This window comes from Salmo trutta, chromosome 15, assembly GCF_901001165.1.
Source record: "Salmo trutta chromosome 15, fSalTru1.1, whole genome shotgun sequence".
NCBI classification, from domain to species: Eukaryota; Metazoa; Chordata; class Actinopteri; order Salmoniformes; family Salmonidae; genus Salmo; species Salmo trutta.
In genome coordinates, this window is record NC_042971.1 from 15,327,519 (window position 1) to 15,352,624 (window position 25,106).

A 25,106-nucleotide genomic window follows, 5' to 3' on the forward strand; every position below is an offset into this window, starting at 1 on the left:
CGGTTTAGGGACTCGTACATGTTCATGCAAAAAAGTGAAATATTTGGCCCATATCGAAACCAGTGACTGGTATACATTGTTTACTGGTATACTGAATATCTTATCACTGTTAGGAACTTATCACAATCCTTCCTTTTCACTCACAGAAATAGTATGTTCCATGCTGTGTTGTTCACACTTGACTCACATGACCTCAAAGGGCAAAGGCCAGACCAGGATGGCCAAAATAGGACATCTGAACACCACCCCAGGCACTCAACAACTCTCAGTATACCAAAGATCCTGTTTTATACAGAGGAGTAGATCCGGCCCCTTTTCCTGACCTTGATTCAGGGAGAAAACAAAGGGTTTTCAAGGAAGCAGTGTGACTTGCCTGAGAAACCGCATCTCTTCATCTTTCTTCTCATCATCGCCAATGATCTTGGATGTGGTCACGCTGACCTCCAAGCCGTCAATGACAAACTTCCTGGTGCGCTTCAACGTCTTACTGGAGAAACGAGAGTCCTGGAGGAGACAGAGTTATTAGGGGGCACAGTGTGTGTTTAGTGTCACAATACAGTACCACGATTGAGTGACTGCAGCAGTGTTATTTTTACCATTAGGACAGTAATTAGGACAGTAATAAATAAATAAATAAATATATATATATATATATATCAGACTTTCAGTCCACTTCATGTTTGGTTTCCTTGGCATGATACATGACGACAACACACTAGTGTGTCTTTAAAGGAGAAGGTGGTGTTTGGAGAGCACTGTACGTAGTCTGCCTGCCAGTTGACAGGAAAAAGCAGTAGTGGAAAGGCGTGGACACACCGTCAGAGTTTGCCGGCCGAGGGCACTTAGCAATTCTAAAACAGGGTGCCGGCAGTAATTTGCAAACTAATTCTACAGCGGGTGGTCCCTAAAAACACACTACGCCGAACGAACTGCAGATCAACATTTGGTGCGTGTGTATGGTCCCTAAGACAGGGTGATCCTGCTGGGCCGGTCCTCTATAATTACCCTGCTCTGTTGTACAGGGAGGGAGTGCCATGCAGGAAGTTGGATTCTCTCTGACAACAGAGCTCTCATCCCCCAGTACAGAAACAGAGAGACTCAACACTGGTTCTTACTGGTCACTGGGACAGAACCACACCCGTCTCTGCCCAGGAAAAGTAGCACAACCCCTGGGCGACATGGCCACTTTAAGGGCTTTTTCGTGGAGATAATAATCATCCTATTGATGAAAAGTGAAAATGTAAGGGGCCAGCTGAACAAACACCACTCCCTGTACGTCTCTCACCAGAGAAGGTACTGTAAGTAAACATGTCCTGCTGTAGCCATTCTTCTAAACCTTTGACAGACACTGTGTGCGATGACGTGTGTGTGTGCGCGCGAGCGAGAGTGATGACATCGGTGCATAATGTATGTGAACAAGTTGAGCACACATCCAGTGTGCTCTGAGGGCACAGGTGTTTGTACTGCAGCAACAGCTCAGATGGGGCCTAGCCTCCCTCCCTTGATCTGTGTTCTCTCATACAGCTCCATTCATAAACCCCTGGTTTTCCTGACATGCCCAGCTCATGTATATAGCCTCACGCTGTTACTGGGTCTAACATAGATCTCCCATTCATCTAGCCCAGCGGAAAATTAACTGCTGAATAATCTGTTCTGGAAAAATACATATTACAAATGGGACACAAGTCCAATGAATAGATTTCCAGTGATGGCCAGTCCATAAACAACCAGAAGCTCCCCCAGCAACAATGGCTGTATAGAAATGACATCCACAATACTGAATGCTGAATAGAGCTCAAAACAAAGAGCCATTGGTCATAATGGATGGAAAATGGAATTCTATTAGCGCAAACAGACTCGTTATTAAAGGAAGGGATGTGTCCATTTTCCAGAGAACATCAGTTTGATTCCATCTCGGAGCCTCTTCTGCTAGAAATGAAGCTTTTGCCATAAAACTTTTAACATATCAGCTTCTTTCAGTGGAGTTTGACTCATTGACAAGTGCATGTATGAATGCAGGTTAGGGGTAGTTTAAGACAAGCTGTTCTTTGTTGTGAGCTCACACCCTAGGACAGGGCTCCCCAACTGATGGCCCGCGGGTGGTTTTATTTGGCTCCCAAAGTTTTCTGAGCAAAGGAAAATACAATTTTTTTCTCGGACATAAGACCGTAAAAACACCAGGAAATCAACTCCAAGTGATTTTAAATAAAGAAATGTATTCACAAGTATTCCATTGCATAATGGAGACGTGATCATACTCAAATGTTAGCAAGGTTTGAAATGATTATGTTTTAGTCAAACATTATACACTATATATAAACTCGTAAAAATCCAAATAACTTCACAGATCTTCACTGTAAACGGTTTAAACACTATTTCCCATGCTTGTTCAATGAACCATAAACAATTAATGAACATGCACCTGCCCGGACGACACTGGTCCAATTGTGCAGTCGTGGCCGACTGCGACACAGCCTGTGATCGAACCCTGGTCTGTAGTGATGCAGTGCCTTAGACAACTGCGCCACCCGGGAGGCCTCACAGCTAGCCATTGTTATGTAAAATGTTGCCCAAAATATCCCAGTGGTCTTGCCTTGGTCCCAAGGCAGAGCAGGTCTGCCGAGACCATGGCCCAGAGAGTCACTGGAGCCGGGTCGTGGAAATACGAAAGTCTGAGGTTTTTTGGTAAAAACACTAGGAAATTCATTGAAAATGTGACATTGAACATGGTGTTACTCACCACCCTGGGGCAGAGGGATCCATCATCCTTGTTGACTGACATGTCTCCTGACAGGTTGAGGCTGATGTCCATGCTCTCAGAAGCAGACACGCTGCCCGCATCAGAGTACCTCTTGGAGATCATGCCATTGGCGTTGTGGTGGGCCATCAGGTTGTCCATGTTAGCACCTACGGAGACCCTCTCCCTTTTCGAAGGCCCCCTCCTCATGCTGCCGTTCAGCCCGATCAAAGGTGTGGGGTCTGGGGTAGGGATGGTGGGCCCTTTTCCCCCAATCACAGGCACCTCCCCACTGGCCATGCTACCGCTTCCTCCCTTCACCACCAACTGGCTTTGGGGCATTTTTGGTACCATCTCGGGCTGTGCCAGCAGGGCCGGGTTCTCTGTCAGATGGGTGTCCACAGGCTTGCCCTCATCCGAGGTGCTCTTCCCATCCTCGATGCCAGAGTCGGAGCTGGAGAAGGCCTTGCCAGAGGTCTCGCTCTCGGGCTTGTCAGAGTCCACAATGCTGATGCCCTCATCAGGGAGCTGTTGGTCGATCAGCTGGCCATCCCTCATGCTGGAAGGTCTCACGGGGGGTTTGGCCTCGGCCCCCATGGGGCTTTTGGTGAGTGTGTCTGGGGCATTGTCCCCTTGTAGACTGGTCTGACTGGTTTGAGACGGGTCCTTGCCTGGAGGCTGGGGAGAGGAGAGGAACACTGTTATGTGCGGCAGTGACAAAGCATTTCAACACAGGTGCCTTTTTTCACACCTTTTCCCCAGAAGCACCTTCAGCGCCAATGTTGAAAGTAATCCCACTAATACGAGCCAAATGAAATGGACTTCGCCTTAATGCTTGATGGTCTTATTCCTAATGCTCAAGTTCTCTTGGCTTCATATTGCAGTAGATCTGCAGCGTTGACCTTTAGTGGTACTGTCTGTAGCAATGCAGAGGTTCCTTTCTAAACTCCTACCTACAAAACTTACTTTATCTCCAGTGCGCAGGAGAGGTATGTAATCAGTAATAACACACTAATAACAACAACAGGTGCAGATCCTGTTGATGTCCCGTGGCTCACGTGCAGAGAGCGGTCTCGGAGCGTTAAGCTAACAATGGTCATCAGCCACCTTTACAACCGGGGCCAGCCTTTCTAAAGAACTCTAAAAACACAGTTGGAGAGACCTGGCTGGCTGCTCCCCAGGCCCTGAGATAAATGTTTACAACCTCTCCGCCAATACACCCACTGCTACGCTCTGTGTGTTTCAGGGCCGCCAGCAAACGTGTGGCGAGCAGGCATTCGCCCCCAGTACTTTTCAATTAGGTGGGGCAGAACCCCACCACTTTAGATTCGGTTTAATACAAAATGACACAAAAGTGTTGAAAACAGGGACAAAGTAGGCTTTTACTGTTTTTTTTTTAGATGGCCTTGCCTCATAATTCGTCAACTCACACACAACTTGTAGCCAATGTCTTTCTCACCAGAGTACTGCAGGTTGTGTGTGTGTGTCGGCCAAAATCAGATTTACGGAAATTGCGGGTCTGGCATGTGCACATCTATAGAAAGCAACGCACACTCTTCACTTCACGGCAGTATTATTTTAGCGAACAGGATAATAACTCACTCCCGACAAGCAAAAACTCTTTACAGAAATGTTGTGGCAGCCTACAAATCTAAAACAGTAGCGATCTGACAAGCTGTATCACTCTGATCAACTGTGGCCTACACCTATGCACCCGGCCCCATCCCATTTGGCCAGGGGAAACTTTATTTTTCTAATGCTCTGCCTAATGGGACAACAAATCAGGCTCAACTAGCCCGGCTGCCATTAATTGTCCGTCTTTCACTTAGACAATGGGGATGAACCAGAAAGATCAGTTTTAGGCTTACTGGAATTCCTTACATTTTTGTGATTTTCATTTTTTTTTTTTTTTATCACCTGGGCAACTTTAGAGCAGGCTCAACTTGCCTGACTGCTCAGTTTACTTGCGCCAGACAATAGGGAAACCCTTAAGGTCCCCGCTACAACTAGGTTCTAGAGTTTTACCAGCTGGTAACCATCAGAAAGAAAAATATGGCACGACCACTCTGGGACCTGTGGTGCCACCTCTGACCGTACATGACAGAGACAACATCTTGGAGTGTCTACATTCTGAAATACGATTTTACACATTAAATGTATTCAACTTTACAAATATCTCCAAACCACCCTTTTTGATCATACTGTACCTTGTGTGTGTGTGTGTGTGTGAGTGTGTGTGGTGAAGGACGACTAAGAATTACTGAAAGCTGCATTCTCAGGCCTTGCATTCCCTCTGGGGGGGGGTTCTGTGAGAAGAAAATAGTTTGAAGTGTGCGTGCGTGCACGCGTTGTGTGCGGGTGTTTTCCGTCAGGTGAGTGCAGGAATGAAACATGCTGATCTCTTGACTGCGGGTCAGCAGTAGCTAGAATGCAAGAGGACAGGACAGACCGCTGACTATACTGATGCTCTAAGGGAAGCAATAATGAAGACCGCAATGGTCCATCCAAAATGACTGACCTGAAATGACCTCTGGTCCATATCACATAACAGCTATGAATGACTCATTATCACCTAGAAACAATCCTACCAATCTAAATGTCCAACTTCAGTACTGTTTGATTAGGAAACATACAGTTTAAAGGCAAGTGTATATGCTTACCTAAGGGTCATGTCTGTGGAAAACGAACCATGTCAAACTTTAAATAATGAAGTCCCCCAAGAGGTGGTAAAGCGATATTTGTGCCGGTGTACAGGACAACAAACAGCATCCATTTTTAACAGTGGGTAACTGGGTGTGTGAAAGCAAGTGTTCCAAATTCTGTTCCTTTGTTTGAGCAACAGTGATTTAGTGCCCTCTGATTTCCCCTCACTTTCTAATCCAGTCCCCCCATACATTCATATACAGTAAACCCATTACTCTCAACCTGAAACCTGAAAAAAAACTGTTAACTGGAAGCGTTTGATTAGTAGATGTTTTAGGGGCGATTTCCCGGACGCAGATTAAGCCTAATCCTGAATTCATACCCATGTTCAAAAATGGAGATTCTCCATTAGTCCAGGACTAGGCTCAATCTGTGTTTGAATAGTAGAAAGACCATATGGAGTCCTCGTCAGGGACATAATGACCACGGCAGCTGGAGTTTGAGGTCGTCCAGGGAGTGTGTGACTATCAGCGTCTGCAGAATGTGCTTCAGTGTGTATGTTCTATCCTCTCAGTGAGAAGTGTGTGCATGTCCTCCGCCCCCATCTCAGTGGGCGATCCGAACACCACAGAAACACCCCCACACTTTAGAGAGCGCTGCCCTGCTTAGTCAACACCAGGGTTTCCCAATCTCCATCCTGGGGGGGCCCCCCGTTTTTTTTTCATCATCAAACTTTGATTATTTGAATCAGCTGTGTAGTGCTAGGGAAAAACCAAAACATGTAGCCAGGGTGGGGGGACCCCAGGACCGAGTTTGGGAAACCCTAGTCTAGACCACACACACACACACACACACACAGGTGAACAGGAAGCTGCAGATTCTGGGGTGTGGGGCACGCTAGCAGAAACCATCAAAAGAAAAGTCACCAGACATAGAAAATTCCAAAAGTAGATGTACTGTACTTTAATTCGGCTATGTAAATATCACAATATCCTCCCTTAATGTCACATCCACAATGACTGCTAAACAGAATATGTCTTGGTTGTATAAGCCAAACTACTTTGAGGCCTACGTGAAACGAGAACTTCAGGAAACAATAGGAAAACGCCACTGCTAAGAACAGATGTGAAAGTTCATTGTAAGAGAGAGAAGGATATAGGATAAAAGGAATGCGGGAAAGGAGAGAGAAAGGAGAGAGAGCAGTAGAAGGGTCTTACCACTGGGACTGAGAGCTCAGAGGTGTCCTCCTCTCCTTCCTCTCGATTGTCCTCGATTTCCTCCATGACTTCAGCCTTCGCCTCGGCAACCAGCTCTCGCAAGGGTCTGTTGGTCTTCACCGAGCAGACAAAGGGGTGCTGGGGGGACAGGGAGGAGGTCAGGACAACCATGTTACACCCATAGAACAACACTTGATTGACAGGGGCATAGAAAGCAAACAGGGGAAAAAGGTACTTTCACAGGAGAGTGAAACTTAATCTGCCACCAGTATCTACTCATGGCCGTTTCTAAACAGTAGAAACAGTAGCAACCATCCATGAGGCCAGGGTATGAGCTCAACCTGATGAAACAATGAAGATAACCCCAAATCCTCATGTGTTTATAATACCAAGTTCCTAGAAAAGACAGGGCAAAAAACGTAATAAGAATCATTTAATTAGCGTAATAATAGGAGCAGGCTTGAGAGGGGATAATTTGACAGCCACAAACAAGGCTGTGAAAATTGAAGTGCAGCGAAAATAAAAGCGCAAGCATCCATTATTCAGGTGATTTGAACAATGGCTAATTTAATTGGCCCAGCTGGCACAGGCAGGTAGGCAAGTGACAGGAGTGTGGCTGAGGCAGAAAGGGACCCTCTGGGCTGCCTCCATCCGTGTGGATAGCATTAGCGATAGCTTTAAACTTCTCCAATGACAGAAAATGCATCAAGTCAAATATGACTCAGGGAAAGCAGAGTGCCAGCTATCACACAGGAGACGAAAAACACCCAGGCAAAGTGCTGCACTTGAACACCCCATCTCGAAGTGTCTGGAGTATCAAGGAAAGCAGTGAGAAGCATTTGAAACACCTCACTAAGACTTATGGACTTGGCTCACTGGAACTCCAACAGAACTGATTCAGCCTAGAGGTCAGCCGATTATGATTTTTCAACACCGATACCGATTATTGGAGGACCCGGAAAAAACCTGGTACCGATTATTGGCGGACCCAAAAAAGCCGATACCGATTAAATTGGCCAATTTTTCAGGTTTATTTGTAATAATGACAATTACAACAATACTGAATGAACACTTATTTTAACTTAATATAATAGATCAATAAAATCAATTTAGCCTCAAATAAATAATGAAACATGTTCAATTTGGTTTAAATAATGCAAAAACAAAGTGTTGGAGAAGAAAGTAAAAGTGCAATATGTGCCATGTAAGAAAGCTAACGTTTAAGTGCCTTGCTCAGAACACGAGAACATATGAAAGCTGGTGGTTCCTTTTAACATGAGTCTTCAATATTCCCAGGTAAGAAGTTTTAGGTTGTAATTATTATAGGAATTATAGGACTATTTCTCTCTATACGATTTGTATTTCATACACCTTTGACTATTGGATGTTCTTATAGGCACTTTAGTATTGCCAGTGTAACAGTATAGCTTCCGTCCCGCTCCTCGCTCCTACCTGGGCTCGAACCAGGAACACATCGGCAACAGCCACCCTTGAAGCAGCGTTACCCATGCAGAGCAAGGGGAACAACTACTCCAAGTCTCAGAGCGAGTGACGTTTGAAACGCTATTAGCGCACACACCGCTAACTAGCTAGCCATTTCACATCGGTTACGCCAGTCTAATCTTGGGAGTTGATAGGCTTGAAGTCATAAACAGCGCAATGCTTGAAGCATTGCGAAGAGCTGCTGGCAAAACGCACGAAAGTGCTGTTTGAATGAATGCTTACGAGCCTGCTGGTGCCTACCACCGTTCAGTCAGACTGCTCTATCAAATCATAGACTTAATTATAATATAATAAACACACAGAAATACGAGCCTTAGGTCATAAATATGGTCGAATCCGGAAACTATCATCTCGAAAAAAAACGTTTTTTCTTTCAGTGAAATACGGAACCGTTCCGTATTTTATTTAACGGGTGGCATCCCTAAGTCTAAATATTCCCGTTACATTGCACAATGTTACGTCATAATTACGTAAAATTCTGGAAAATTAGTTCGCAACGAGCCAGGCGGCTCAAACTGTTGCATATACCATGACTCTGCGTGCAATGAACGCAAGAGAAGTGACACAATTTCACCTGGTTAATATTGCCTGGTAACCTAGATTTCTTTTAGCTAAATATGCAGCTTTAAAAATATATACTTGTGTATTGATTTTAAGAAAGACATTGATGTATATGGTTAGGTACACATTGGAGCAATGACAGTCCTTTTTCACGAATGCGCACCGCATCGATTATATGCAACGCAGGACAGGCTAGATAAACTAGTAATATCATCAACCATGTGTAGTTAACTAGTGATTATGATTGATTGATCGTTTTTTTTAATAGGTTTAATGCTAGCTAGCAACTTACCTTGGCTTCTTACTGCATTCGCATAACAGGCAGGCTCCTCGTGGAGTGCAATGTAAAGCAGGTGGTTAGAGCGTTGGACTAGTTAACCGTTAGGTTGCAAGATTGAATCCCCGAGCTGACAAGGTAAAAATCTGTCGTTCTGCCCCTGAACAAGGCAGTTAACCCACCGTTCCTAGACCGTCATTGAAAATAAGAATGTTCTTAACTGACTTGCCTAGTCAAATAAAGGTGTAAAAAATGTTTATTTTTTTTAAATACCGATTGTTATGAAAACTTGAAATCGGCCATTCCGATTAATCGGTCGACCTCTAATTCAGACACTCTTTGGAACGTTGCATCAACACTTCCTGGGTATACATGGAAGCTAGCTCTATAACCGTTATAAAAAAAAAACACAGGTTTGGTTTCCGGCTCAACTAAACAGTGAATCCTTTTCTGGGAGGTAGTGGTAATTCAGTTGATTCAACACATATCACACCGCAGCACCTCTGAGACCCCATGAAACCCTCTCCCCATACCCTGTCTCACAAAGGAGCGTCACAACTCAGGGCTAGTATTCATAAAGCATCTTGGAGTAGGAGTGCTGATCTAGGATCAGTTCCCTCGTCTATGTAATGTACATTCATTATGAAAAAAAGGCAAAGCTGAGCCTAGATCAGCACTCCTACTCTGAGACTTTACTCTGCCCCTCCAGCTTCAACAGATTTACTATGAAAACTGAGCCTGGACCAACACAGCTACACTAAGCAAAATGTTCACTGGGTGAAGAAAGCAAACGGACCAGCATTAGTTCCCAGCCATGTTTGATCCAGCCGTGGCTCAGCCCAGCTTAACAGCTCCCTCAGATGTTTGTCAGGGAGGGGCTGGTCTGGTCTGGACGGCTGGTCTGAAATGCTTCAATGTGAACCACATGGCCGGCACAGAATGGCTGGAGTTGGGTGAAGTTATTCTTAACCTCTGGTCCAGGGCAAGTTATTGTTTGTTCCTCCTAATGGTTAACGTTGGGATTTGGGTTTTGGTAATCTGATCCTAAATCTGTAGTTAGGGCCCAATGGTCACGGCTGTGGTGAATTATGATACTTCATCATGTGGTTGTGTAGACAACATGTATACAACATTCCCCCACATGGGATGAGGAGGCCATGGACAGGACATAACAGAGTGGGAGAGAGGAATAGCTACAGTCACATTGACTAGACTTATGTTTGTCCCCTGACACATACTATCGCACATGGACACCTTCCAAGTGTTGACTGGAATAATGGATGTAAATAAACTACACTTCCAACAATCTCAATCAATGAGTGATCCACAGACCAAGTAACCCCCAAGGCCTCCTCCCCGTGTCACAATGCATGCCAATAAGCCACAGCGGGTGCTGTTGGCTGCTGTTCAAGGCGTCTCATTCCCATCAACGCCATCTCGCTGGGGTTAAAAACAGCAGTGGTATGATAGAGATCAAAACCTACAGTGTGGCACCGAACGTGACCACTCCTGTCTCTCTCCGGTGCTCTTTAAACTCCCAGCAGGCTTTTGGCCAGGATACTCGGCCCCTGTAATTGTCCAGAATATGGGAAAAAAATCCCAAAGTGCCATTCTGCCATTCACTGGAAACAGTAATACAAATTGCTAGCAATCCCCCCTGCTTTCAAACCCAGACAGGAAGTAGTGGGTTCTGCATTTTAATAGACACCTCATCTCTTTTATTTCCTTGTGCTCTCTCACTCTCTTTCTCCCTCCAGCTCCAAAATGCCCTCTGTATGTTACTGCTCATTTGCCCATTGTATCATCTCCCTATTCCTTGTGTCTGAAAAAGCTGATGTTTGGGAGGATAAGAACATGGACCTGTGAAGAATGAGATAAGGGAAAACCGTCCTCATACATCAAAGAGGCCGAGCTAGAGTATAGTGTGACCGTCTTACCTCCAGGAGCTGGGCTGCGTTTGGCCGACTCTCCGGATTCTTATCCAACGACTTTTTCAGGAAATCCTTAAACTCCTGTGACCTTAAACACACAGAATTCCGGGAACATTAATCAAAGGAAGACAGAAAGAGGGAGATAGGGTGGTGGTATTTTTCACTACACAACATCTTGACAAGCTGAGGCTACAACAGAACAGACTCAGAGTTTAATGGCTGTGATAGGATAAAACTGAGCATGGATCAACATTGTAGTTACTCCACAATATTAATATAATTGACAGAGTGAAAAGGAAGCCTGTACAGAATCAAAAAATATTCAAAAATATGCATCAAGGTTCTAAAGCGATACTGCCCAAACAATTTGCAAATAGCACTTTGTATCCAGGACAAAAACTGTTTGGGGCAAATCCAATACAACATATTACGGAGTACCACTCTCCATATTTGCAAGCATAGTGGTGGCTGCGTCATGCTATGGGTGTATTTGTAATCCTTAAGGACTGGGGAGTTTTTTCAGGATAAAAAAAATAAAAGGGAATGGAGCTAAGCACAGGCAAAATGAATTCACCTATCAGCAGGACAATAACCTAAAACACAAGGCCAAATATACATGATTTGCTTACCAAGAAGACAGTTAAAACTGTTACTAAGCAAAATTGACTTAAATCTGCTTGAAAATCTATGGCAAGATCTGAAAATTGTTGTCTAGCAATGATCAACAACCAATTTGATAGAGCTTGAAGAATTTAGAAAATAATAAAATGGACAAACGTTACACAAACCAGGTGTGGAAAACTCACCCAGAAAGACAACTAGTCACTGTATTGGATACTTATCTAAATCAAGATCACTTCTGTAGATCGTTGACCAAAAAAATAGGACAATTAAATCAATTTTAATCCCACTGTAACAACAATATTTGACCCACCACCTAGATTCGGTCCTATGTAGCAACATTTCAAAATCATTTTTTTTTTTTTTTTACATTGGATAAAAGTAGAGAGACTAGAAAATGGTATATCGTACACTGCAGTTGAGGAACAATGGGGAAGTAATTCTGCTTTGAAAGTTGATAAACTTGTAACTCCACTTTTCAGAAAATGGCCGTTGAATGTTTTGGTACAGCTACTGGAGAGCTCTTCTTTGTCTACACTTACTCAGCATCGTTCACACCCTCTTAACCTTTAGCCCCAAGTAAAAATACACTATCTAGTCCTTGGCCTAGATCCTAATCTGACTTTGAACGTGTCAATATAAAGATATTGTATACATATTTTATAATTATTATATCATGCTTACCCAGACACTGAAATAAATTCTATAACCACCCCCCAGCCACATCTAGCTAAGTGGTTGGATCACTATTGTCTAGACATGTCCACATGTTCATGAAATACAATAGATGGCTGTAATCACCCCTAGACACACCTGGCTAACTTGATGGGTCATGTAATCATTCTCTTGCGAAGTGGAGTCTTTTGTTTAGACATGTAGCTAGCTAAACAATGATCCACAATCCCAACCCATAGCTACAGTACAAACAGATTGGCATAGCTAGCCACCATCCATGAAATGCTTGAGTATGAATATGCAGGTGGCTAAAGCTAACCAAATAGGTTCAATGTTAGCTAGCTAGTTAACATTAAACTATAACAAGCAATGCAAATGGCTCTGAGATACAAATAATATTACTACACAGATCATACACATAACGTTAACTAGCGAGCCAGCTAACTAGCTAACGTTCGCTAGCTAGCTAACAGTATGCTTTAACTTGCAATGAAAATGATTGGCAAAATTAGAAAGATATAATATCTGAAAGTGTAGCTAGACTCTTAGCCGTATACATGGATGAACACGTCACGGCAGCGTGTCTTTTCCGTTTGGTTTGTAGCTAGCTACAGCTTGTTTGGCCCGTTGTTGTGTCAAGTCACTGCGGTCAACCATGTGCAGAAAGTAACGTTTGTCCATCCCGCTGATCTTTGAGGGCAGTAGCAACACTTTGTCAGTTCTCTATAGCTAACATTATAATCTTTCAAAAAAGCTGAGGTAGGAAGAATTATTTACACATACTGAGCAGCTCACGTTACAGACATGGCAGACCAATCCGAACTCATCTCTCAATATGTCCAGCCCATTCATTATCCTCAGCCAGTCATGGCTAGTGGAAAAATTCCGGTCTTTTTCAGTGGCTAAACCAACTAGGCTCGGAATTTAATAATTGTATTCGTATTTACAGATGGCATAAAAGTTTGTTATTAAGGCACATGGAAGTTCACATGTTCTACAAGGCATTTCTGCCCAAAAAAATGCATTTTGATTTTAAAAAATTATAATAATAATAAGAATAATAATAATAATAAAGCGTTGAAATGCCTCTCCTGTGAAGTAGTGATGTGCAACATACGCCTAGCTTCTTGAAACGGTTATAAATGCGGAAAAAGTCAAGGGGTGTGAATACTTTGAAGGCACTGTATTTCCTTAGAAAAATAAAGCTTTCACTAGGAATGCTCTTCCCATCTGGAGCCTGGCTCTTGGCACCTAGAGAATATAGGCCCAAGCTCTTGCATCTACTGAGCGATGGAACGCACCGCCTCAAACTGATTAGAAAAGCCACAGCTATGCACACTCAAAGTCCCATCTTCACTGGCTTTTGGCCTAGGGTTTGGACCTATACATCATCACCCCCCTCTGGGTCTTACCACTTGTTGGGCTGCTCCAGGGTAGGGGGCTCAGACTTGGCTATCTTCAGCAGGACCCTCATGGGGTTGAGTTCATGGTGCGGGGGCTCGATCTGGGCCAGCTCGATCAGGGTGATACCAAGGGACCAGATGTCAGCCTTGTAGTCATACGGAGCGTCCTTCATGGTCTCACACATCACCACCTCCGGAGCCATCCTGGAATACAATATAGCACAATAGAGGAGAAATGGTTAACCTCTAAATGCCAAATCTGGTGCACATATATATTTTGTGTTTGACATGTCAACACACATTTGATTGAGCTATGTTTACAGACCAAGTGAATAGTAGGCCTATACACTTCAACCTGAGCTCTGGAGATAGAGGCCTATCCAGTGTTTGCCTACGATCAAAAGTGACATATTACATAATCTTCAGAAATAGTATACTTCTTGTCTTCACATTCACAGTAAAATACATAGAGTGAAATCCCATCTGTTACTCATTTATGAAGCTAGTGAACAATGTGCAACACCTGGGCAGGTTGACTGAGAGGACATTTCAGATGACATTCATTGCCTTGGAAGAGACCTGCCCTGGTCAATCGTTAACTTCAACCCAACCATGATCGGAGGACAAGCCAGAGCACAAGGTCCAGAACCACAACAATACATATCAGCTTTCACAAGAGCCTTGTAAAAGGTTACGATCAAAACATAACGACTGAGCACTACTGTAAGGAATGCTCTTATGATACCAAGCAGGACATAACAAGTGGTTCAACAAGGCGTCATGGGTAGCAGGAAGGATGTTCTTAACTTCGTCATGCAGTACCACCGTAATCCCATTAAACACTGCACTCAAATGGCACCCATGGGCCCTGGTCAAAAGTAGTGCTTTATAAAAAAGGGAATAAGGGGCCATTTGGGACACACACAGTGGCAGGCACCCATTTACATTACTGTTTTCATGTGTATGTACCAGTACTTACCAGTATGGTGTTCCTATGAAAGAGTCCCTTCTTTGTAGGGTTTTGGTATTTTTCGCTGACACCCCAAAATCCGCTGCAAGCACAAAGAATTTTTTTTTTTTATTATTATTATTTTTTTTTTAATTCAATTTCTTGGTAGAGAGAATGATTAATGGGCCAGTGTTATACCCTGATATCTTCTTTCGGGGGAGGAATACCGTAAAACAATGAATAGCCCGGGCGCTTATTTCCTTCAAAATCACTGAACACAACCGCCACTTATTAGAGACGGCTTCCATTGGAGCCAGGCATCCATTTCCTTCACTCGTATAGCTTTTGTTCGATAAAATATTCAAAAGACTACCACATTGTTTATTGTGACCAGTATAAACATATCAAATCCGTCGCAGAGCAGACTAGTCTTCCTATCATACACTCCCGTTGTCACGTTTCAGCATCATATTTGTTTCCACACCGTAAACTGCCATGACATCATTGAGGGGAGATGCAAAGCTGACATTCAACTTACTGAACAGGCACAATATCTCAAATTTCCCCAGACAAGAAAGGTGTCAGTTTCCTGTTAAACCTTGAGGAATTCTTAAGGGGCCAATGACTTGTCAATGAAAGATGAATGGGAATACCCTATAAACTAGGAGCAAAATATTCAATAACTTTCCCCATCTGTGTGATTAAATAGATACCATGGGTCTCCCACCTGACGAACAAATCTAAAATGCTCTAAATCTGTGAAACAAAAAACTTCAAGGAAAAACACATAACAGGCTAGCTCCGTACGACACGTCAGAAGTGTGCTGTACATGTCGGCCGTATTTTGATAACTTGTTAAAAGCTCTCTGTTAAGCAGCGACAGGTTTTTCTGAGACCGACTGGACTGACTTATTGACTCCAAAGGCAACTCCCAGTCATTAAGTCAAAGCTCTGGTGTCTGTGCTTGTGGAAATATTTAAGGGCATTGAAGAGGGCCTTGTAACATGAAGGATGAGTCAGACTGTACGAAGTTTCTGAACGGGGCCCCGAGGCCCATGCCGAGGCCTGGTCAAAAAGAAGCTGAAAAGGGGAGTCCACAGAGGGTTCTAAAAAGTTCACGGGAGTTATCGGGCAGCCCTGTAGAGTACAGTACAGTTCTATATCCTGCTCCTCAGTTTCTCTCCAACTGACATTTATTAAAGCTATTATTCTGTAGGCTCCACAAAGCGGCATTGTTGTTAGGCAAGTGGTGCTTCAACAAAAATCTGATATCAACCGTTTTGACCCAAATCTTCAGCACAAAGAACTTCAGGAATGCTGAAACTCAACAGAATACTAGCAACAAATCACATTTAGCAGAAAAAAACATATCAGAACGCCGTTTTCCCACACTTCTCACATTTTATTCTTCGGTGATGTCTTAGGGAAGGATTTCTTCTAAGTGGGTTGGTTGTGCGTTCGCAACATTCATGTAAACATTCCCACCCCGCTCTTGCTGACCAACAATCTAACCCCAAAGACAACGTGACCATTACACACTGTCCAATGAGAAGTCTGTTGCTTATTGGAGAATTATTCAAAATCACTTTCGTTTTAAGGTGGATAACAGCCCTGGTCTGAGGGGTAGACACTTGATAGGAAAGGAGCATAGAGGAAGATTAAGGAGGATGGTTAAGTGCTGTGGAATCTAGAAGATCCAATGAGGAGAAAATTGGTTCTAGTATTCTGGAAACATGAGGTCTCAGTGTTCTAGCAGAGGAGTACATTATATGAGTAAAACATTCTGGAGGGAGAAGATCGTCTCACCTAGCTTGATGTCTCCCTCCAGGGTGAGGAGGATGTTCCCGGCCTTCAAGTCTCTGTGGATGATCTTGATGCTGTGGAGGTAGACCAGGGCCTCCAGCGTCTGTCTGCAGATCACCTGGATCTGAGGTTCCATCAGGCCCCGGTCCAGCTCTGCAGACCAGAGAGAGGGGAGGACACAGGTTAGGGGAAACTGACATCACTTTAACGCAGTGACATCAATGGCTAAGGTTTTACCTCAACAGGAAAATGGTACAACTCAACTGAGAACCAAAGTCCCTATAAAAAGGCAAGGTGGGTTCGTTGGGACACCTGAGTATTTCCGATGAGGCAGATGGAGCTGCTGCCAGTACAAGCTGTAAGTCGTCTTAAATGGCTACTGCCCTGAGAGCGTAAATTGGCTCTGATAAAACATTTACATGCTAAAAACAGGACTTTTTCCTATTCCTCTCCATGTTTAGTTAGTTGTATTTGGGGCCAGCAACTGCTGTATGAGGAGCTGGATTATCAAAGGAAGAACAGCGCAGGGGTATTCCCCACAGTGTGTGGGTCTCCTCGGTCTGCCCCTAGTACCTTGTTACAATGGCAGACCCATTACAACGAGACATCACTTGGCCCCGTTCGCTAATTCTTTCATAATAAAGCAATATCCTTAAGAGCAACAGTGCCGTGGCAGTTGCAGCTACGGCCGCAGGTACGGAATGTGAAACATCTAAAAAAACGGGAGAGGTGGGGAGCTTAGGAAAACAATGTTCCAAGGGACAGAGCACACACCTATAAAGGACTACCCGGCCTACAGTAGTGCATGTCTCCTTACCTAACATAGTAGCGTCTACGGCTCCTCCAGGGCAGAACTCGATCATGATCTGTGAGGAGGAAGAGGAAAAACAGCCAGATTTGTGATTTACAGTTTATCCTCAGGAAATTCCAATGGAGCACAAAAACTTCTCCAGAAATGCAAACTACATACAAAACATCCTAACGGGGAAGAGGGATTCCATGGAATGTAAAAATAACATTTTCTACAGAACTATCAACATCAAAGTCAGAAGGTAGATGTTAGAACCTCATCGTGTGTAACTGTGATCGCTTCAACAACAAAAAAGACTGCCAAAAGAACAGGACGAGTGGTATAGAAAAAAAAAGAGGGGGCTGAGAGGAGACAAGAGGGAAGGTCCACAGAAGTGACAGGTGGTAGCCTAACTGTTTTCAACATCACTAAGATACAGCAGAGAATAGGTCTTGTATCACCCGGGGAGAAGATTTGAACTCAAGAGAAGAGGGGGAGACAGACAGACAAACAAGAGTTCTGGGAAGTGAGGCCTCTTAGAACCCAGTCAATCTGTCTAATAAAAAGAAAGCACTTAGACATGTCAGCAGACGGGCTGACACTGCCCAGTCAACAGGAGAGAAACCAACATCTCCCTTTCTAGTTGTACACTCCAGTCTCTGACACCTGTGGCGAAAGCCTTCTCAAACACTCTGCACTGCCTCGTGTCAGTGAAGGCAGAACACACCGTGGCCGTGCAGGACAGGACTACAGTCAGTGTGTTTAGCGACGGACGAGATGGTCACTAACTCCACAGCCTTCCAACACACATAAACCAAATACCAGCACTGCTGAGGAGAAACAGCAAGAGGGAAATGGCCCACTGAAAACAAGTCCGAAAAATGTCCTATCAGAGAGACTTTATCCAGCTGCCAAAAACGTAATCCTTATTTCCTCCTCACACACACACTTAGATACACACATAGATACATAATTTAAAGTCCCTCCACACTGTACTTTCAAAGGCTACTTATGAATGAGTCATGCAAGTCAACGGGGGCCCATCACAAGTATAAATAAGTGTTTTAATAATATTCCACGACTCTAGAGGGTCACTGTGGTACATTAACTTTAACCTACAAGCCAGGAGTTCGGAAAGCCACTAAAACGTTGAAAGTGGTGTGTGTGTGTGTGTGTGTGCAATGTGTTTGGTCTTGGGCACTCAGAAGGCTTGTGACACCTCAATAGCCTGCATACCTGCCCTGTGATCTCACGGTTACATAATTCCCTGCTGATTGGACAAACACAGATGTACGTCTTGTTTTAACATAACACAAAATGCCCTATTCAACCCATTCACTCACCTCTATGCTATGACACCATTGTCAAAGCAGTGGCAAACCCTGCTGGACAGGGTGGAGGAGTTTCGTACTGAACAAAATGGAGGACAAAACGGTGGCTTGTTACTGTACATCTAGACACACACACACAGCTGGGGATGGTGTACCAACCTTCATTCCGAGGGAGGGGCCCATGTCGTCACAGTAAAACAAGGGCCTCTTATGATATTAAAAATAGTTTTGTGAGGTCATGTGTTAGCATAGGTTTTAACCTCAATAACCTGGCCTTCCAGTTTTCTAAATCCCTGCCAATCCACCAGTCAACAAATAATTCAGGATGTGGATGACAAGCTATGTACTGTACATAGGATTAAGGCGGCGGTGAACACCTAAAGGCTTAGTCAGATTTACGTGTGACACCAGGTCATTTTTAAGGGAATGTAATGATGACTATCTATTGCTGCTAGGTCGGTAACTTCCCCCCCTTTGAGGGATTGTTTCCTCATGACGTGAGCAATGTTGCACTGGTGAAAGATCTGGTCCAACTGGTCAGATCTACAGCCTGTACGGGCTGCACATGTACGCACACACAAAAACGTACACGCGCTCACGCAAATGTTGTACATACCGCATTCTTCCACCACCTCCTCACACAGCTCCGTCAACAGAGTGTAGGCAGCCACAAAACACATCCGGTGTACAGCCCAATAGAGCTCGGAGGGTTGACATCCACCGTACACAACTACCAATTCTTTGAGATGGCTGTGTTATGGGTTCAGTGAAAAGGACATTGAGCAATATTCCCAGATGTTCTATAGGATATGTCATAATCCACCTCCTTTTGGAGAGAAATTTGTTAATTGATGCCTGTTAAAAGATGTAGTTTCACTGGCTAAGCCCTTTTTGAATTCCTGCCACTGACGGCTCAGTCGGGCAAGTTAAGTTGAGCCGATACTGGCGTGTGAACCGGCAAACACTATTAGATATACAAGTAAACTGGCTGAGGCAGCACCTAGGAGACATTGACTTAAGTTTATTCAACTGTGCACCAACACCGACAGTGATTTACAACCTCATTTAACCAATCTCCTGGGTATTAAATAGGTGTGTCACTTGTATTTAAAATGACCGCCATGCTTTCTCCATCATGTTCAAAAATCAGCAGTATTATGCCTTGTGACACCTTGGAAAATGAGTAACGTTTCAGTGACAGATGGGTACATAACACTTCCTCAGGAGTGATTCAGAACGGAGGGGAACAGTAAGACAGACAACACACTGCTCTATGCAAGGTTGTACAGCAGGTCCACCGGGACGGTGGAAAAGAGGGCGTGAGATAAAGTGAACAAGATGATAACGACAGATTTACTGTACACAGAGTGAAGCTGTGCGGGATAGACTCAAGAACAAGGATCCTACACTGACATTCACCTCCTGTTTAATGGCCTCTCTTTCTGCCTTTGCTTGGTAACAACAGAACATTGCAGCATTCCTTTACACGGAGAGCCCTCTCCTCTCCTTGTCAAGACAGAGCCTCAAGGAGAGACAGACGAGGTATAAATGATACACGCATATAGATGACACTCAGACAGTGCAGCAGGGTTTTACGTTGGCCCTGGCAGTTGAACACGATGCCCATCTGTTAACACCTGTTAATAGAGCTTTATTGGTTTACCATGGGATGATTTCCAGATGAAAGCATTATCATGGCTGGCTGCAGTCATGCGTGTTAATGGCAGCCCTATTAAAAAGGCCCCCTATTTCTCACACTGTAGAGCGGGTTGTTCCCAAACCAGAACAAACAGTCTTCTCTCTCTCGCGTGCTCTCCACAGAGCAGAGTGGGTGGGCAGCGGAATGTGCCACCCCTGCTCTCCGGCTGAAAAAGGGGAGGTTTGAGGCACGCAGCCCAACCGCTGGTTCAGTCTGCAGCATGTCGTCAGCAGAGACATCCCGCCCAGTCAGACTGGCATGCTCCAGGGACCACACATCTTTAGTCATCCCCTCGGCACTGGCCCTTAGCCAGGGAGAGGCTCTCAGTTTTGTGGTGCCAGTGTTTGTGGGGTGGTTTTATGATCGAATGCCTCATCCACACCCAGAACGTATGAGTTGTTATGACACTGTAGAGAGGGTGGCGAGGGAGAGGCTAAACTAGAACATGCTTCTTTTGTGATGATATCCAAGTACGACAGTTCTATTTATGCATCATCTACACATCCAAATATCTTTTTAAATATATATTTTTAGGGGGTAGATTAGCTTTAATATTGCAGATTGATAGATTGTGGCTTCTATGTAATTATCTGCATAATATCCAATCGCCCATTTTTGGGTAAAAATATATTTTTACAAATGTTCCTTCATTATTATTATTTTCACCTAACCCCATCATCCCTCCCCTAATTGGAGTAAACTAATGGACAACAATACTTAGGCTTCTACATACACATTTTACAGACAGTATATTAGTTCATATTTTTGTTAATTTTAGTCCCACCCTTCAGCTCCCCTCAACCCCTCCCAACCATCTCTGAACACCATCCGGATTTGATTTCTATATATTTTTCAACTGCGTCGTGATGTTTCACAAAAGTTTGGAACCTTTCCATTCTCAGTTCCTACAGAGAGCAAACATTTTTATTTACTAAGAGCATTATTGATTGACTGACTTTTCAAAAATCATTATTTGCGGAGTTAGCTCCAGGTAAATGTTGCAATTCTTAAGTCATTCCTGAACCTGCGACCAAAAACAACCTACATACGCGCAGTACCAAAACAAGTGATATCTCTAAGAAAAACCCTTAAATGAGCAGGTGTTCTAAAACTTTTGACAGAGTGTGTTCATTCAAGGGTTTATCTTTTTTACTATTTTCGACATTGTAGAATAGTGACATCAAAACTATGAAATAACACATATGGAATCATGTAGCAACCAAAAACAAAGTGTTAAACAAATCATTATATATTTTATATTTGAGATTCTTCAAATAGCCACCCTTTGCCTTGATGACAGCTTTGCACACGCTTGGCATTCTCTCAACTAGCTTCATGAGGTAGTCACCTGGAATGCATTTTAATTAACAGGTGTACCTTTTTAAAAAAGTTCATTTTTGGAATTCCTTTCCTTCTTAATGCGTTTGAGACCATCAGTTGTGTTGTGACAAGGTAGGGTTGGTATACAGAAGATTGTCTTTTATCAAATAGGGCTAAGTCCATATTATGGCAAGGTCAGCTCAAATAAGCAAAGAGAAATGACAGTTCATCATTACTTTAAAACATAAAGGTCAGTCAATGTGGAAAATTAAGAACTTTGAACGTTTCTTCAAATGCACTTGCAAAAACCATCAAGTGCTATGAAACTGGCTCTAATGAAGACCGCCACAGGAAAGGAAGACCCAGTGTTACCTCTGCTGCAGAGGATAAGTTCACTAGAGTTACCAGCCTCAGAAATTGCAGCCCAAATAAATGTTTCAGAGTTCAAGTAACAAACACATCAACTGTTCAGAGACTGCATGAATCAGGCCTTCATGGTTGAATTGCTGCAAGGAAACCACTACTAAAAGGACACCAATAAGAAAAGACCTGCTTGGGCCAAGAAACACAAGCAATGGACATTAGACCGGTGGAAATCTGTCCTTTGGTCTGGAGTCCAAATTTGAGATTTTTGGTTCCATCCGCCATGTCTTTGTGAGACGCGGTGTGGGTGAACGGATGGTCTCCGCATGTGTAGTTCCCATCGTGAAGCATGGAGGTGGTGGTCTTATGCTGTGGGGGTGCTTTGCTGGTGACACCGTCAGTGATTTATTTAGAATTCTAGGCACACTTAACCAGCATGGCTACCACAGCATTCTGCAGCGATACACCATCCCATCAGGATTGCGCTTAGTGAGGCTATCATTTGTTTTTCAACAGAACTATGACCCAACACACCTCCAGGCTGTGTAAGGGTTATTTGACCAAAAAGGAGTGTGATGGAGTGCTGCATCAGATGACCTGGCCTCCACAATCCCCTGACCTCAACCAAATTGAGATGGGGAAAAAAAGCAGAACATAAGTGCTCAGCATGTGGGAAGTCCTTCAAGACTGTTGGAAAAGCATTCCAGGTGAAGCTGGTTGAAAGAATGCCAAGAGGGTGCAAAGCTGTCATCAAGGCAAAGGGGGGCTATTTGAAAAACCTCAAACATATTGATTTTTTTTAACACTTTTTTGGTTACTACATGATTCCATGTGTTATTTCATAGTTTAGATATCTTCACTGTTACTCTAAAATGTAGAAAAATAGTAAAAAAAAAAAGAAAAACCCTTGAATGAGTAGGTGTTCTAAAACTTTTGAACGGTAGTGTATAAAAAAAAAAAAAACATTCTATTGGTTGCAAGAATTTTGTATAATTTAAATTGAAAAACTAAGATTTGAATCCGCCGTTGTTTTGTGTATCAGTTCATAAACCATGTGCCATGGAATTGGTACATAAAATCCTCCCAACTATTTTGCAACCTATATGGCACAGCTGTCGATTTTTTGGTCCTTAAATAAATAACTATACCAGTTTAAATTTAGCACAATTTTCTATAAACCAGTTTGTGGTGTAATGCAGGGCCAACAGACAAGTTGCTCACCTTCTCCCCCTTCCACCTGCCTTTCCATTTTTGCAGAAAACGTAAATCTTAACAGTACCAAAAGTAGAAATAAACAGTGAGAAGTGGTATGAGTGCTTGAACACTGGGCTGTATCTGACCACTCACTCTTAATGGAGTTGTTGTAAATAACCTGGGCTTCTTGAATAACAGAAGATTCAAGTCTGGTTATTCTGCCTATGTACACTAAATTACAGGCTTTTACTCTAGAACAGTTCTTGAGAATGCGATCAAAGAAAAAAACTGAAACCCCACCAAGGGGACACACAGGAAATGTGTAATTTGAAAGCTGTACGTGTATTTGCACACTGACCTTTATAAGAAAAACTAGATGAGCCGACAGTCCCTGTGCAGAGGCCTTGTAGAAAAGAAAAAATAATTCCAGCTATGCCGCTGTGTTTTTAACAGATGGGAGGTGGAGCAATAGACCTGCTGCCATATCTGGTGTGGTGCCCCCCTTGGATTGCAAGAACAGCCCTTCACGTAATCTTTACTTCCCCCTCTATGGCAATTTCAACTACGCAACTTTATATCACATGGCTTTTGGCAGTTGATGAGTTTATACAGCACCCATTTCCAGGTGATGGTTTCAATGGTCATAGATCGATCACATTCAGTGATGCAGTGGTAGTCAAAAAAAAAGAGAAGAAATAAATAACATGACTATAAAAATGTCAGACTAACTCTGTATCAATCAGAGTTCAGAATAACAAAGTGTTGCTACAGTCTAAACAGTGATTATTTGTTTTAATAACTTGTTGGCTTGGATGTTTGACTATCCCCCCCCCCATTGCATTTTGTAATTCCTAGGATAGTTTATGTCCGGGACCAGCACGATTCAAAGCAAATCAAATAAAAATGTTGGTCACATACACATATTTAGCAGATTTATGTTACTGTGGATGTAGCAAAATGTTCCTAGCCCCAACAGTGCAGAGATATCTAACAATACACACAAATCTAACAGTACAAGAATGGAATTAAGATATATATATAATATTAGGATGAGCAATGTCGGAGTCCGGAGTCTGTGTGATGCACACGTGATGGGATGTATCAACATTATGGACAGTATGTGGATAGAATATTTAGTATATATATTTATTAAATTGAGTAAGCTGTTATAGTACCATTAAAATGGCTTCAGTCACAAAAAGGTTCCTATGAATATTTGCCTCTAAAAGTTTGTGAGGGTCTTAGGGTCCAAGACAAATTTTTTCAGCCTCCTGAGGTTTTTCACCACACGGTTTGTGTGGGTGGACCATTTCAGACTGTCAGTGATGTGTACACCGAGGAACTCAAAGCTTTTCACCTTCTCCACTGAGGCCCTGTTGATGTGGATGGCGACATGCTCCCTCTGCTGTCTCCTGAAGTCCACGATCAGCTCCTTCACTTTGTTGACATTTTATCAACAATGAGAGGTTATTTTCCTGGCACCACTCTGCCAGGACCCTCACATCCTCCCTGTAGGCTCTCTTCATTGTTGGTGATCAGGCCTACCACTGTTGTGTCCTCTGCAAACTTGATGATTGAGTTGGAGGCATGTGGCCACACAGTCATGGGTGAACAGGAAGTACAGGAGGCAGCAGAGCATGCAACCTTGCGGGGCCCCGTGTTGAGCATCAGCGTAGTGGAGGTGTTGTTTCCTACCTTCACCACCTGGGGGCGGCCCGTCAGGAAGTCCAGGACCCAGTTGCACAAGGCGGGATTCAGACCCAGTGCCCGAGCTTAATGAGCTTGGAAGGTACTATGCTGTTGAAGGCTGAGCTGTATTCAATGAACAGCATTCTTACATAGGTATTCCTATTGACCAGATGGGATAGGGCAGAGTGCAGTGCGATGGCGATTGCATCGTCTGTGGATCTATTGGGGCGGTATGCTAATTGCAGTGGGTCTAGGGTGTCAGGTAAGGTAAGGTGATATGTTCCTTAACAAGCCTCTTTAAAGCACTTCATGATGACAGTAGTGAGTGCTACGGGGTGATAGTCATTTCAGTTACCTTTGCTTTCTTGGTTACAGGAACAATGGTGGACATCTTGAAACA

General features: G+C 43.5%; 1 protein-coding gene across 1 annotated transcript in view; it reads right to left on the bottom strand.

Annotated features, from left to right (window-relative positions):
- Positions 1 to 25,106, bottom strand: part of LOC115148539 (serine/threonine-protein kinase 10) — a 46,286-nt gene that overhangs the window by 6,824 nt on the left and 14,356 nt on the right. Inside the window, exons 3-10 of the mRNA XM_029690503.1 lie at positions 17,138 to 17,186; positions 16,324 to 16,473; positions 14,548 to 14,620; positions 13,578 to 13,772; positions 10,876 to 10,957; positions 6,598 to 6,735; positions 2,741 to 3,415; positions 374 to 504 (exon numbers count right to left, since the gene is read on the bottom strand). Of these exons, the coding sequence (XP_029546363.1) occupies positions 374 to 504; positions 2,741 to 3,415; positions 6,598 to 6,735; positions 10,876 to 10,957; positions 13,578 to 13,772; positions 14,548 to 14,620; positions 16,324 to 16,473; positions 17,138 to 17,186 (1,493 nt within the window). The remainder of the gene's footprint in view (positions 1 to 373; positions 505 to 2,740; positions 3,416 to 6,597; positions 6,736 to 10,875; positions 10,958 to 13,577; positions 13,773 to 14,547; positions 14,621 to 16,323; positions 16,474 to 17,137; positions 17,187 to 25,106) is intronic.